Source organism: Struthio camelus, chromosome 5 (assembly GCF_040807025.1).
Source record: "Struthio camelus isolate bStrCam1 chromosome 5, bStrCam1.hap1, whole genome shotgun sequence".
NCBI lineage: Eukaryota > Metazoa > Chordata > Aves > Struthioniformes > Struthionidae > Struthio > Struthio camelus.
Window position 1 is genome coordinate 66,937,944 of NC_090946.1, and position 14,745 is coordinate 66,952,688.

A 14,745-nucleotide genomic window follows, 5' to 3' on the forward strand; every position below is an offset into this window, starting at 1 on the left:
TCCCTTCAAGCAGTGTCAGAACAACTGAGTTTATTTCCTCTACCGAGAGGAAAAATGAGTTAAACAGATATAGCTCACTAAGATTTTCTGTAGAGAATTTTCAACCATGACTCTCTTTCTTCCTTTAAAATCTGAAGACAATAGAATGATTATAGAGAAAATATTTTCAGTAAGCAAATCTCTAGGACTGTGCAAATAGGTCAACTAGCACTTCCCTTTGTCTGCCGATCTGGGGAAAGGTCTGTGCTTGCTTACACGAAAAGCTCAATTACCTCTCCCTATGAATATGCAAATTCCTAGTTTCTCTCAAATAAATGCATATGACCTGTCAGAACTGTCCCAAACCATACCATAACAGAAGTATTAAGCCTCGTTCTGATCCAGCCTTGCCAGAAGTCCAGCAGCCACCTAGCAATGGCTAGGAGCTGGAAGCCCTGTTAACTGCAGTTTTGACTCCTGCCCCTCCTCACTTAGAAAGCAAAGCTTGGTTTGAAAACCTTTTGGAGGAGATATTGTTACTTAGTTTGATCTGTATTGGTAAAGCGCTTAGTGGCCCATCAGTTCTTGATTCTATGATAATAGGATAAATTAATAATAATGACAATTCATTAATAACCAGTGTTATAAAAATGTTCTATGTATCAGTTAAGCATTATTAACATCAGTGAAGTTAATGTTATTCTATCACTACTGAGGATTGTGTTTCTAAGTAAGTTCATCCTTAGCTTTTTCAGGGGGCATCAAAGAGCTCAATTTGATGGATACCTGAAACCTTCAGAGAGAATAATCACTGGGAAGTCAATCGGTCAAGCTTCTAAAGTTATTCAGTCGACCACACTAGTAAGTGGAAAATTAAATCAGACCCAGTGAGTTTGGAGATAAGCAGTTTGGCAGGGCAAGGGGAATTTGATTCTTTACTAAGAAGTTCTGGGGGATGACTGGCTGTGTGGCGTCCAAGAGAAGCAGAAATTATTTTTGATGGAAACAAAGTTTCCAGGGCGGGTAGCCGATGATGACAAGCATGAAGCATCACCTGAACCATGAAAGACTGAAGCAGAAAAGAGAAGCTACGCTCAGAAAATGAACTGTTTGATTTAGGCATCACAGCTTCGGAACTGCTAGGCCACAAAATCCTATTTGAATTCCCGCAGCTGTTTTCATGTCATTGATGTGAGCAAGTCACATGAGAGAGGAGGACTCGATGGCCGCAGGAAAATCAGAAATCAGATACGGAATCCTTTTATGCCAAGTTATTCTTGTGAACTGCCACCCATGGCCTGTGCTTCCTCAGGAGAAGACAACTGCGAAGAGCAGGCTGTGCAAATTAGTTTAGCAGGACAGGCTTTTTCTAATGCAGGCAACCCTGGAGCAAAAATGGTATTAGCTATGTGCTTGCAGACACCACCTGTCTAGTCCATGACCAGCAAATCTAGCTCTTCTAGGGAGCACGGACACTGTTGTACACGTGCAAGACCATTCATGCAGTGATGTGCAGCCCTCCCTGACATGGAAACTAAGTTCTTGTCCAGTCAGAAAAGTTGAGTATCTCACTCTGGAGCAACTAATGAGGAACGCAGATAGGAGCAAGGGATCTGAGCTGGTAGAAGGCAGTGATCAGGCTGGACAGAAAAGGGTTTCAGAGTTGAAGGAAGCTGTTCTGGGATTCAGTGGAATGATAGAGAGGGAAATGATGGCTTATCAGCTGAAGGGGATGATTTCTGGAGTCCATATCTCTGCTGAGGACTCAGCAGAACACGGCAGACATAGTGCAGGGCACCGTGGAACCAGTGACGAACAAGCAAGGTAGAAAAATGTTTGTTGAAGACCCCACAGCTGCCTATGTGGTCTGGGACATTTTGTAAACATGGCCTTGATTCTGTTTGCAGATGCAGAATAACTACCTTTAATGTTTATTTATCTATTAATTAGGGTTCAATTTCAATCCCTTTTTGCAAAGAAATCCCTGGGATGTGCACAAGCTCTCTAGAATTTCTGTGCTGAATGCAAGTGCTCTGGCCTACTCTTCACTGGCAGCTGGGTTCACAATTTTCCCTATGAAGATGATACTGCTGGCAGCTTTGTCAAAAATTAGCATCAGGAAGGGCCTGTTGAATCTGATGACAGGAGGAGGAGGAAGCTGAAGAGACGTTGCCGTAATTTCCACCACAGTCACGGCAGCAGCCTCTGTGCCGTTCTCATTAACATCCACTTTTGCTTTGTGAATTGCCTAAAAGGGAAGCAAAGATTAAAATGTAGACACCAAAGAGTAAGAAGCAGTTGGGGACAAACTTGCTTGCTTTAACATCATAAGAAGGTAATTTGTAAAAGGAAGCACAGAATGAGTGTATTACTGGCTATGGAGAAGATGTTCATATGCAACCTTTCCAAGAAGAACAAAGCTTGCTCTGAGCTTTGTGAAAGTTTTCTTCACTAGTTTGGCAGAGCCAAACTCCACTGCTTGCAGAAACTGAGCAGAACGGAGGACGTATCTTGTTATGTTGTTTCTCAGAGTAAGATTTCTTTCTTTAATATTTAACATCACAGAAGAATGTTTTCACTTTACATAAATCTCTCTGTGTGCAAAAAAATCTCCTTCTGCAAAGACACACTAATGACAAGCTTTATCAAGTATCTTTCTGGAAGGCAGCTGGCCCACTGATATGGCTTTACTTTACAGGATTTTCAGTGGTGGGTACAGCAAATTCATACTTCTGAACCCACATGTGATCTTATTTCGTTGTCTTTGCCCACCTTTTGGTGCTCTTTCTTCGTTGTCCATAACACATCTTGAATTTCCTATTGTGTGTTCTGCTACTCTTCCTCCTGTTCACTGATCCTATTTCCTTAATTCACACGTTTGCACGTATTCAGTGTGAGGAAGCACAAAATGATTAAATAATATAGGTTGGAAGGACCTCTAGAGGTCATCTAATGCAACCAACCACCAACACAAGGTCAGCTCTGAGGTTAGATCATGTTGCTCAGGGTCTTATCTAGTCAGGTTTTGAACATCTCCAAGGATGGAAATTTAATATCCTAAGTAGCCTGTCCTAGTGTTTGATCATCCTCAGAGTGAATTTTTTCTTTCATAATTTCCAGTCAGAATTTCCCGTGTTCTAACTTGCATCCATTGCCTCTTGTCCTATCACTGTGCACCTGCAAGAAGGGTTTAGCTCCATTTTCTTTGCATCCTCCTGTTAGGTAGTTGAAAGCACTAAGAACCCCCTCACCTTCTCTTCTCCAGGCTGGACAAGCCCACCTCTCTCAGCCTCTCCTCATATGTCGTGTGCTCCAGCACCCTGATCATCCTGTAACCCTCTGCTGGACTCACTCTGCTCCCATATGTCCACATCTGTCTTGCACTGGGGAACCCAGAACTGGATGCAGTATGCCAGAGGAGATCTTACAAGCACAGAGGAGAGGGGAATAACCACTTTCCTTATGATGCAAGGCATATATTCCCTGGGACACTAGGCAAATCACTTAATTTTTTTGTGCACGAGTTTCTCATCTGTGAAATAGGGCTATTCCTATCTCACAAGTTTGTTGTCTGTATAAATTCTGAGGTGCTCAGATAATGTAATAGTAAAAGACATATACAGCGAATAACTATTCCCGAATTTATGCCATAACTTTATGACTCTTGTCATGTTGAATTAACTGTTTTACATCAGCTTTTAGTGAAATGATCTCCGGTCATGCTATTTTTTTCTGTCTTTCCCAGTTCTATTTTCTTCTTCAGAAACTTTCAGGTGAGTTTGCAGGGTTGCTGTGCAGCAAACAATTTAATGTTGAATTTTTGGAACAACAGCCGTCTAATCCCTAACTTCTCCTTCCTTTATTAGCATCAGTGAGTCATGAATGTACTCCTGAAAGGGGATCAGGCTATTTGTGAAGATTAAAAACCCGCACGTAATAGGGGCAGACAAATCTCATGATCACCATCTCTGCTTACACACTTACTTTGGAAACCTTTAGGCGAGTGTTTTCCGTCATTCCAGAGAGATCAGCTTGGTCACTGAACACTTCTGTCACACCCATTTCCTGGAACAGGTGCTTGACATCATAGGAGCCAGAAATGGAGAATTTTGGAAGGTGCAAGTAGATTTGTCTTTTCAGAAATAAATGAAAAATGTGGGTTTATTATTGAAATCCTTCTTATGATGAGGAGCTCATAAGGCAGGTATGTACCCATCCCAAATATCTGTGGTACTGATCTTTTGAGGCCTGGCTTTCTAAGAGAGTGATAACCTCTATGTTACAGAAGCAGAAATTGAGATACCAGTGCCCCTAGACACGGTTTGGGCAGTTGTGCAGGGGCACGGTGCTGGTTTTCGAAAGTGACTAAGTGGACAGTGCCATCTAGGATGGAGAAAAGGAAATGGCATTTTCTTTCAAAGTGGATTCTCCTTACTCCAGGTTGACTCCCGAGGGCCACGCACTCGGGAGGGTGCATACTGTGTGGGTACTCCACAGCTGGCAGCGCTCCCATTGCTCTAGCTGAGGGAATTGAGAAGAGAGTTTTCCTCATGTGTGAAACCTCCTGACTCCTCCTCTGACCTAAGTGGACTGTGCAATGCCTGTGCAATGCCATGCTCAGAGCTGTGCTTAGCAACTCAGTGTGGGATCCTAAATTATACCTTGCCTGGATGAGTAGTTATGGCCCGTTCTATGTTCAAACATACCTGAGTAAAGGAAGAATTAAAGGATTACCTGTTGTTAAGTGATTTTGCCCAGTTAGACACAGTTTCTTTCAGCAGAGCAGCCTCCACCTGCTTCATTGTCCCTTCATCAGGCAGAACAAACAATGCAGCAACATTTCCTTTGTATGGGATTTCTACCACCCAGCAAGACAACTTCTCATCCCTATAGGTGTTATAGGCTTCATTTCGATGCATCATTTTGACCTTAACAGACTTCTTGGCATCCATGAAAAAGTCATCATCGCTGGTGAGCAAACTGCTGAAAGGTTGTTCCCAGTAGCCTTGTGACAAAGGAATGAATATAGAGTTAAATAAAATGAAAAAGGGACTAATTAGGGCATACCAGATTAGTTGATGCTCGGAATAATATATTTGAGTGGTAAAGTCAGCAACAAGCGTATCTCCATTATAGCATGCTTGACCTGTGGCCATGGACAGAAGCTTTATGTTGTTTTAACAGTTCTGATAAAAATCACCCCAGTAAAATATAGGCTGAGGGTTGCTGTGGAGAAGACCTGAGCTTTTGTCTAAGTCAGTGGTGAAACTACTGCTGACTTCCACAATGCAGGCTCCAGGCCTATTCCTTCCATAAAGGTGTTCTCACTGGTGTGTCACTTTGACCATCTGCTGCATAGCCAAAGAGCTGTGCCTCTCTACTAATGATTGTGAGTGGCCAAGCTCATCCCTTCAGCGTTCTGAATAGTTTCATCTCTGAACCTGACTTAAAATGAATGCAGCATTGGCCAGTACATCTAAAAATTGGGGTTTTTTTAGCATATAATTGAAATGATGCTTCATACCTAGATTTCATCATTTAAAGGAAGAAAGACCTACATTCAAGTAGGTGATAGCATAGGCTGACTTTGTGAATAAATTATGTTTTTAGATTGGGATCAGAATTCCAGAGCATATGTGCATAACCTCTAACCACACTTATCACGCCACTCACCTTTAAAGAAAATGTAGTTAACCAGAACCATCACAGTGTATGGATCAAGACTCTTGAGCAAGTTAACAAACATTCCATGCGTTTTCATTTCTATGTAATCATTGATTTCCTTTTTAGCCTCTGAAGCATTCTGGAAGTTACTAGAAATAGCTTCAGAATCATAAAAATTTGTAACATCATCCACAAATTTTTTGAGCAGTTTCAGTTGGTCATCTACGAACAGGGCATTGCCCATGCTCAGCTGGACTTCTCTGTGAGGGTCGTTCAGTAACTGAAGGAGACGCTGAAAGCCTTCGTGGACTTCCCACTCCTGGATCTCCGTCAAGTTGAAGGCGAGGGCTTTGTGCAACTGTTGGCGCGTGGCTGCTCTGGCCCCCAAAGAGAGCATTGCAAAAGCAGCTGAGAGGCTCAAAGGAGAAAAGAAAATGTTCTTGTCACCTGCCTCTGCCGCGACTTGCTTGTAAAATCTAAATGCAAAGTCAGCATTGCTCGGGGCTATCTTGAGATGAGCCAGGTTTTCACCTTCAGCCTGGCGACGGTCTCCTGGAGAGTGAACTCTTTTTTGTTCCTCTTGTTCATTGTTGTGGCTGGGCTCATGGTGACCCTGGACATGAAGCCCAAGAAGCAACAAACACAAATACAAGGTAGACTTCATTTTTTTTCTGATTGTTCTGTTAAGAAAGAATAGATTTACTTTTAGACACAGAGCATTTTGTTTCCTGCATAAAAATGATTCTTATATTTTAGATACTAATCTTCAGATGTTAATGGTTAGGATTACTGATCTATTTAGAAATACTCTTCTACTTGGTTTTCAGCCTAGTCCATTTCTATTCAGTTCCATCAGTTTCCAGCCGGTTGGGCATTTACTAAAAGAAGAAAGATATTAATGTAACAGCACCAGGGAATAATTTGTCCCGTGTAGCCTTTGGTAAGGTATCATGTGTGAAGTAGATCTAGCCTTGGAATTAATTTTTTATCCCTGTTTTTTGGTACTCCAGGTCTGTAAATCTCTGATAGGATTTCCATAAAATGAAGCAACAGTACTATAGCAATGCTCACAGTTTGATCAGTCTTGGTTCAGCAATGGGTGTATTGAGTCTGCTGCCTATGGTCTCATTGCCCTCCTATGCACCTTTGGGTGCATAGCAGAGTTCACCTGGTGCCCCCCCAAGCATTCAGTAAGTGTTTTGGCAGGCAGAGTGGCTTTTGCTAATGTATTTTTATAGTGCCCAAGGTATTGTTATGGCTTGGGGTTGTCAAACACTGCAGTGATACAAATGTAATGTCACTTACAAGACTGAATAAAATCCATCTGTAGGCTCACCGTTTAAACTTTTACATCCTTCTGTCTCTTACGCAGCAGCTCTGAACTCAAGAACTGTATTATTTCAAAACATAATCTTAAGTGTTTCAGCAAAATGAGGGTGAAGCAAGAAAGTTTACTGGCTGTCTCTATTGCACATAAAATATCCATAAGGTTGCAAAGCTAAATGCTCAAGAGCTTAGGATAAGTTACAGTGAAAGTTGCCTACGCAGCTTAATTTCAGCCGTGCTGTGTATGTGTCTGCATAATTTGAAAGGCTTTAATTACATAATTCCACAGTCTCTCTTCCATCCTTTTCGGGGAATGAATCATGAAATATACTGGAGAAGCATGCCCTCAGCAGGGGCCCTCACCTAATTTACCTCAAAATCTAGAAGCTCAAAAATACGAAGGAGGCAGTGGAGTGCAGGAAAATAGAGAAGATGTTAACGTTGTTCACAGCAGCTGAATACTTTTTCTAGAGCATTGGATTCTGCGCCAGGCTCTGCCTCAGGCTGTGTCTAATGCCAGGTGTGGTTCTTATATCAAAATTTTCATGGGCAGTTGTTAATTCCAGATTTCCCCTTTTCTGACTGCCCAGATGAGATGCTGAAGATTTGAGCTATGGCAGTGCTGAATATGGGAGCTGTACTCAGCTTGCCTAAAAACCGAGATAAAACTGTAGATTCTGAAATAAAATGGCATTCTAAATGGAAGCAACTCATTTCAAGCTGATGAGTACTTTTTCTTAATTCTCCAGATCTGCTTTTGAAGTAGACCAGTTTCTCCTCCTGGCTGTCTAGGTGCCAGTAGCCACATCGCTGGGAGCACTGGAGGTTCAGGGACTCTACCCTCAGATCAGGCATCTGCCCTGTACCAGCCTAGAGTAGCCAGGAGCAAATATTACATGAAGCACCTGGCGTCCTTGCGATAGCTCTGAGTGGGGCCACAGTCGTTCTTCCAGTGGAGCTGGTATGGCTTCAGCAGGAGCTGAGAGGCTTAGGCGTGCTCAGATAATGAAATCTCCAGGGATTTTCTTTTCTAACCTATTACAATACGAATAAATGTGCAACCTGACTTTTCCCAGAAGCTTAACTGGCCTGTTTTTGATAGATTTTCACAGAGATCTCTGATACAAGGGCCACTTCTCTGCCAAGTCTTGACTCTCTGCTTCAAAACATGGACATGACAGAGTTCACAAAGAAAAAGTCTCCAAAAGCTGGTGCTATTTTCCTTTGCTTTCTTTTTTAGGACATAAGCTTCTTGGAAGTAGGTGGATCCATTTAACTGAAGTGTTCAAAAAATAAAATATAAAAATTAGACGTTGGTGGTTAAACACGTAGAAAAGTGTAGCCTGAATAAGAAGATTTGGTAAAGGAATTACTGACAGAAAGCAGTTCACCAATAATAAGCAGGCAATACGGGTCAGCTCCAGAATGTGCTACTTGCCCTGCTCGTATGTAATGTGGAAACAAGGTCCTAAAATCACCAAGGAGCTACACCTTTGGCAAGAGATGTGACTTCAACCCGATGCTCCTGCCTAACTTCAGATGTAGGTAGGAGATCTTCTACAACTGAGACTTTATGAAAATTTTCAACAAGATTTTTCTAACGTCCAGCAAATCTCAAAGAAATGAAGCTGGAAATTGTAAAAAATGCAAATATTTTGTTATAATGATGAAATCTTTCAAAGTGAAGCTTTCCATATTTACGATTTCTGAGCAGTAGCTAAGAGGAGGCAGCCTACTGTACCTTTTTAGTTATGTGCTAACATATTTCTCTGAGATTTCAACAGCCCGACCCTATGTCAGGCCTCTGGTTTGTAAAGGGCACTTGGCATTACAATCGAATTTGCTCCTCTGGGAGCAGACACAAGGTTTTGTGTTTCTCCAAAGCGTTGATGACAGTGAAGTACTTACTGCAGATTTCATCTTCCAGTCATCTCGTCATTTCATCTAGGAGTCTGACCACTGCTCGAACCCTCCTGCTGACATTTAAAACATGTTTCCAGGAGGCTAAGAGTATTTCTAATTGCTGCTACAAAATACAGTTCATCTCAGAATGAAATATTGTATAATAAACAGCAGAGATCCCAGACAACATGCATTCAAATTCTCTTAAGAAAGTATAATATGGTACTTACAGTGCATTTAACAAGTTGCTGCACCTCTCTTTCACAGTGCTCCTTCCCTACTCTTCATTTCACTGGGTAGGATTAAATTACTGTCCACTGGTAAATATTAAGCAGAGCAAACAAGATTTATTTGCAAAGCAAACACTGAGCAAGCTATTTTTTTCTGGACAGTTTATTTTCCCGTTACAGAGGCAAAATGTTGCCAGCACATGGGGCTTTGTGGGAGGAGCATAAGCAGGGACTTTGCTGTTTTGGGATTGCACTAAATTGTGGACAAGAGAGCTTTGCGAGGTAACGTGGCCTAACTGTTATAAATACTTCAGAAAACGGATCACTAGAAGAGCTGGAAACCAAGACAGGGCCCAAGCAGCCTCTGTGTATAAAAAGGATGGTGTATCTTACTGAGCTTTCTGCATGGGACATTCTTCTGCAGCAAGGATGCTGCCTAAATATGTAGCCAAGGCAGTAATGAGTTTGTTCAGGATTAGCTCAGCCTCTCCGTGTTGCCCTACAATATGCAGTGTAGACATACCCTAACCAGTACTCTTTGGAAGTCCTTACTTTATTAGATAAAGGATACTGATTAGATTTACAAAAAGATTTTGATGAGTTTGGTTTAGAAATTACTAAAATAATAGGAGAAAAGTAAAATATCAGCATGCAGCACGGCTCGAAAAATAGCCAAACCCAGAAAACAAACGGAAGAATGAAATGGGCAATCTTCATCCTGGCAAAATGTTAAGCGAAGAAGAAGAGAGAAGATCTTCTTAATGCCTCACTACTTCCATACAGTATGATTTATGTACATATTGGATGTCATATCAGGGTATCTCTTAGGGCCATTTGAGAGAGATAGGAACTATTTAGCTATTTATAAGGTTATTTAAGGATGAGATGCATGACACTCATCCTAATTAGCAATGGCTAATTATTGCCACTGAATGTACATGATTTCACTCTAGGTAAATCTGCAATTTATCTACACACAGCAATCTGTCTACCATAGTTATCATTGTTTAAGCATTATCTTTTAGTAGCCAGAAATGGTTAGAACATATTTTCACAGATAGCTCTTTCTTCGTGAAGTATGTAAGGACATAGAAAGTTTATTGCAGTGTTACATAAAATGACCAAGGTTTACCAGGAGTTAGTATGCTGTTGCTTAACTCTAGAAAAGATAGGCTGTTTTTTCTGAAGTCTATGCCTGCCTGCATAGATAGCACGAATCTTTCAATACAGCCCTTATCCTTGGCTAACCATCTGAAGGATGCTACTGTTCTCGGGGAGGAACTGCAGGGAACAGTGCCGCTTCTGCAGCAATTGCTCTCTTTCCTCTCTGGCCATGCTGGAGCACTCAGCGTGTCAGCGAGATGGGAGTAACTGGTCCCTGACACCTGGACATCTATTCCCCTGACCTGGGCGCACGTATGAGCCTAGTCAAGGTTAAGGCTTGCAATTATATCAAACCCACAAATGACCATTTCTGCTTGCAAGCTTTGAAGCCATCAGTTTCCCCACAATTCCAGATAGACCAGCACGATCAATGAATCAGTCGCATTGTCTTTTGACAATCTCCCTTAGGAGAAATAGAGATTCTTGTAAAATACAAGTATCTCCTGCTGCATGCAATAGAAAATGAGGGTGAATCATCACACGAGGGTAATACCAGTGTACCTGCTAGATGGCAGCATCTGTGAGATACTGGTGAATGTGAAGCCGTTTATTTTTTGTATACATCTTCCTGTTGGTGCAAATGGCTGTGTAGAAGACATTGTCCACAGAACAGATGTCTATGAAGTGAAATGTGAAGGTAAATCAGGACGTCTGTGTGGAGTTTTGCATGAAGGCAGCCCATGCGGTGCAAATTCACGGAGCACTTAGGTGTTTCTAGAGGAGCAATGCCTGGGTCGGAGGCACTCCTGCTCCAGGAGCCAGGGTATCACTTGCCATCTGGAGAATCACACAAAGGACTGACAGAAGTGCTTTTCCCTACCGGCCTGATAATGGCCTGTGTTGACCTTTCTTCATTAACGAATTAATGGAATGATTTAATTCTCTCTTTCCCTATTGTTTGCCAGTGATTCTTTGCTCAGTTGTGCAATGTGAGGCAAGCTTGGCTCATCCTTGCAGGAGCAACTTCATCCCATATTATTAAGTTACTCCTCTGCCTGCTTGGTTGTCAAATTATGATGTGCCAGCTTTGCAATTTATATTTCTGGGTTGCCCAGGGCAAAGGATTTTTGGCTATGGAAGCAAAACATCAGCAAGAATATAAGGACTGAGCAAGAGAAGGCGTACTTAGCATGATAAATCCTCAGGCAGCCGTTTCATTTGCCTTAGCAAGAGGTATCCACTCAAGGTCCATCTGCAAAAGTTCATATAAATATACCTTTTGACAGAAGCAACTCCGTTAAAATCAGGAGCTTGGGACCACCGAAAAATTGCCATAACTAGGATAAAAATCAGGTCCTGTCCATCTTTTTATCTGGTTCTGTAAAGAACATCCCAACTAAGATTTCCACGTCTTACAAATACCCAGCCTTTTCACGTGGAATAAGGAAAGTGTTGCTCGCTCCCTTCCCAAACCAGCATGGCTAAGAGAAAGATAAAAAGCTGAAGGTTAAGGATAAAGTCTGTTGGAAATGACAATAGTAACCAGGCCCACTTCTCTATTACAAGAAGGTGGCCAGTATCTCATTTTTATTTGGATCCTAAATGCTAAAGTAAATAAACTCAAAGCTACATTTTTAACTTACTGTGACATTGCTGCAGCTGGGCTGTAGCTGCCAATGCTCTGGCTGCTGCCATACCTGTGAGGAGAGCAGCTTGCTGCCCTCAGCAAAAAGGGATAGAGGCAATTAAAACTATCCAGTCCCACCTGCTTTTAGCTATCATCTGAAATTCCTGCCAGGAAAAGCTGGTACAGCTGTTGCAAGTTAAAAGTGGTGTAGTCAGGCTTAAGTAGATGCACACCATTCTTCAAATGAGTTTTTTGCCCTCCAGATGTTATGTCTTTGGCCAGAGTATCCTCTGCCTACTGTACTTTCCTTGCGTCAGGCAGGTGCTGAACGTTGCAGCAGCTGGAGAGGTGTCAGCACTGCACTACAAATCAGCTTTCTCTCAGGACAGGATGTTACCACTTTGCTCTGTGGTTCATGGTCTGCCCAGCAACTGGACTGTTTCCACCCACAAAAGAAGTCATCTACGTAGGTGTGTGCAACAATAAAAGAAAGTTTGTTTTTTTTTTTTTTGATAACACTAAGAGAGAGTAACTGAACATTTTGTGGGCAAGAAAATATTAGTGAAAAGCTGACAAATTTATGTATAATAAAACTCCTCGTAGGGACTGATGGTACTTTGAATTTTTTTTCCTAATGTCATTCTTTTCTGCCACGTTTTTGGCCTCTTTCACTATTGCAATTGGAATCTCTGAACTGAAATTTTGTAGGATCTCATAGTCTGCCAAATGAAAGCCATATAAGTGAAATCAAATAATCCTGTTATTTTTTCCTGTTTTATATCTTAGAGGGAAATAAAGCTTTCGTTACCAGACCGTAATTCTATTTCTCATATTAGACATTTCACCTCAGATGATCACTTCTATGTGTTTGCAGAAAACAAATATTTTAGTGTTAGTGCTCTGCTTTGTCTATGCCTAATATCCTAGTTCTGAAGGAAAGTGTATTTCTAAGAATATACAGAAATTTAAGGCTTGATATGAATTCCATTGGAGTCAATGAGCCAGAATTTTAACGTTCAAGACAGGTATCTCAATGAGAGCTCATCTCAGGTTTTACCGATATATTTTCTATCAAGTTCCCAGTTGAATGAAAACATTGAAATTGAAGCTCTGCATGAGAATGTCCAGACTTTTCAAAAATAGGTGCTTTAAGTTAAAAAAAAAAATCACTAGAATAGAAAAGGGAAAAAGTAAAGAACAGCAGATAAGCTCTGCAAGACTATAATTTTGTTTTTAAATTGAATTGTAGCTTGAATATCTATTTTCAAACCATACATCATCAAACACAAGTAGCTAGGACTACTGACCAAAAACCATAATTATCATGATGCAAGAACTTAGAGATGGCATGCATTAACTCTCAGAATCAAAAAAAAAGAAAAAAAAGTAGCAGCTAGAATAACTGACAGTAAAGGAAAGTAGTCCATCCTCCTCCCGGATCTCGGTGAGGTTAAAGGCGAGCCCTTCCAGCACCTGAGTCTGGGTAGCAGATCTGGAGCCCAGGGCCAGCAGGGCAAAGCCAACAGAGATGCTGACTGGAGAGAAGAAAACATTCCTGCTGGGAGCCTCTGTGGTTGCTTGCCTGTAAAACCTGAAGGCAAAGTTAGCATTGCTGCGGACCGTCCTGTGGTAGGACCACCAGGATCTCCCCCATAGGGACACTGCTCCTGGGACATGTAGTTTTCTTACACTGCCTGTGGTGATTGGACTGGTGATAACCGGGAACAGCGATGTGAAGTACAGCAAAGGGGAGTGCTGACAGGCCTGGATAAGGAGCAAAACAAATATATTTCTTGATCTAAGTGTAAATAGATTTCATAACTGTGTGCTGTGCCGGAAACAACTCCTAAATTCATTCATCTGGCCCTTTGAGAACTTTTACGGTTATTACTTGTTTAGGTTGTAGCAACATTTGTCTTTCTGATCTCTCAGTAAAACCACTTCTAAACATTTTCAGCTATCAAAAAATATATATCTTGGTCCTTATACGTTCTTAGTCTGGAACGGTCTATGAGAATGAAGTGATCATGAGGGATCTGATTATATCTCTGTGATTCTGTACCAGTTTGGCAGTGGTGTTGGAGCAGTCTGTGATCTGCGCTATTTAACATCCCTGTCAGATTTGAGGAATGAAGAGCTATGCACCTAATCGCCTCCATCTCTGTATGCCCCTGTGCCAGTGCTGGAAGGAGAGCTGCATGACATCAGCATCAGCTGCTGAGCCTTTCTGGACAGGGGGTCCAGCTCCCAAGACCGCTAACTCTCCAAAGGCCATTTTCTGTCAGCTCCACTCAATTTGCAGAGCTGGTTCAGCACCCAGAAAACAGCTTGCACAATTGCCAAAAAGCTGGAACACAGTCCCCAGACCAAAGACAGACTTTCTGGTTTATACTAAAAACCTTAGTTTTGAGAATTTTAAGTACAGGGAAGTGCAGTGGCTGTGACTCCATAATACATTGTATCACACATTTTAAACTATAGCCTAGTCCATTTACTATATCACTTAATACAATTAAACTTGCATATTTTACTCTTCATTTTCACACATGATCATTTGTGTGCTCAACCATGAAGCATTTTGAGATATCTGCATCACAAAACCATTGTCATATTACCTGAAGACATGTACAAATCCTCAGTGGAGAGCAGTCTTCTGAAAATATACACGCACAGCTACTGTGACAACAAATGCACATGGCTAATCAGAAAAAAACAGCACAACATAGCAATGACAGGCACATCGGAGTCTCAAAATTTGTGCCTTTCAATAGTTTTGAAGTTTGCTTCCTGAACTTCCTAAGTTTATTTCCCGTAGAAGGGAAGAATTGCTCAGGTTTTATCATTTACAGGAAATAGCTGGTGAAGGGCCAGTAACATAACCTTGACCTTAGGGGTTTACATGTTTTTAGTACG

General features: G+C 41.5%; 1 protein-coding gene across 1 annotated transcript; it reads right to left on the reverse strand.

Annotated features, from left to right (window-relative positions):
• Positions 1-1,887: 1,887 nt before the first annotated feature.
• LOC104153760 (alpha-1-antitrypsin) lies at positions 1,888-9,188 on the reverse strand. Its single transcript, XM_009689750.2, has 5 exons — positions 9,102-9,188; positions 5,653-6,323; positions 4,714-4,984; positions 3,964-4,111; positions 1,888-2,227 (listed from the first exon to the last, which is right to left on the reverse strand). The coding sequence occupies exons 2-5, from the start codon at positions 6,305-6,307 to the stop codon at positions 2,018-2,020; spliced, it is 1,284 nt and encodes a 427-aa protein (XP_009688045.1). The 5' UTR covers positions 6,308-6,323; positions 9,102-9,188; the 3' UTR covers positions 1,888-2,017.
• Positions 9,189-14,745: the final 5,557 nt, after the last annotated feature.

Excerpts from the sequence above, each read along its gene's own strand:
- LOC104153760 (XM_009689750.2), bottom strand. The coding sequence starts at position 6,307 with ATGAAGTCTACCTTGTATTTGTGTTTGTTGCTTCTTGGGCTTCATGTC. Across the intron at positions 4,985-5,652 it reads TAACTACATTTTCTTTAAAG|GCTACTGGGAACAACCTTTC; the intron begins GTGAGTGGCGTG and ends CTTTGTCACAAG. Across the intron at positions 4,112-4,713 it reads GCAAAATCACTTAACAACAG|ACAAATCTACTTGCACCTTC; the intron begins GTAATCCTTTAA and ends ATTTCTGAAAAG.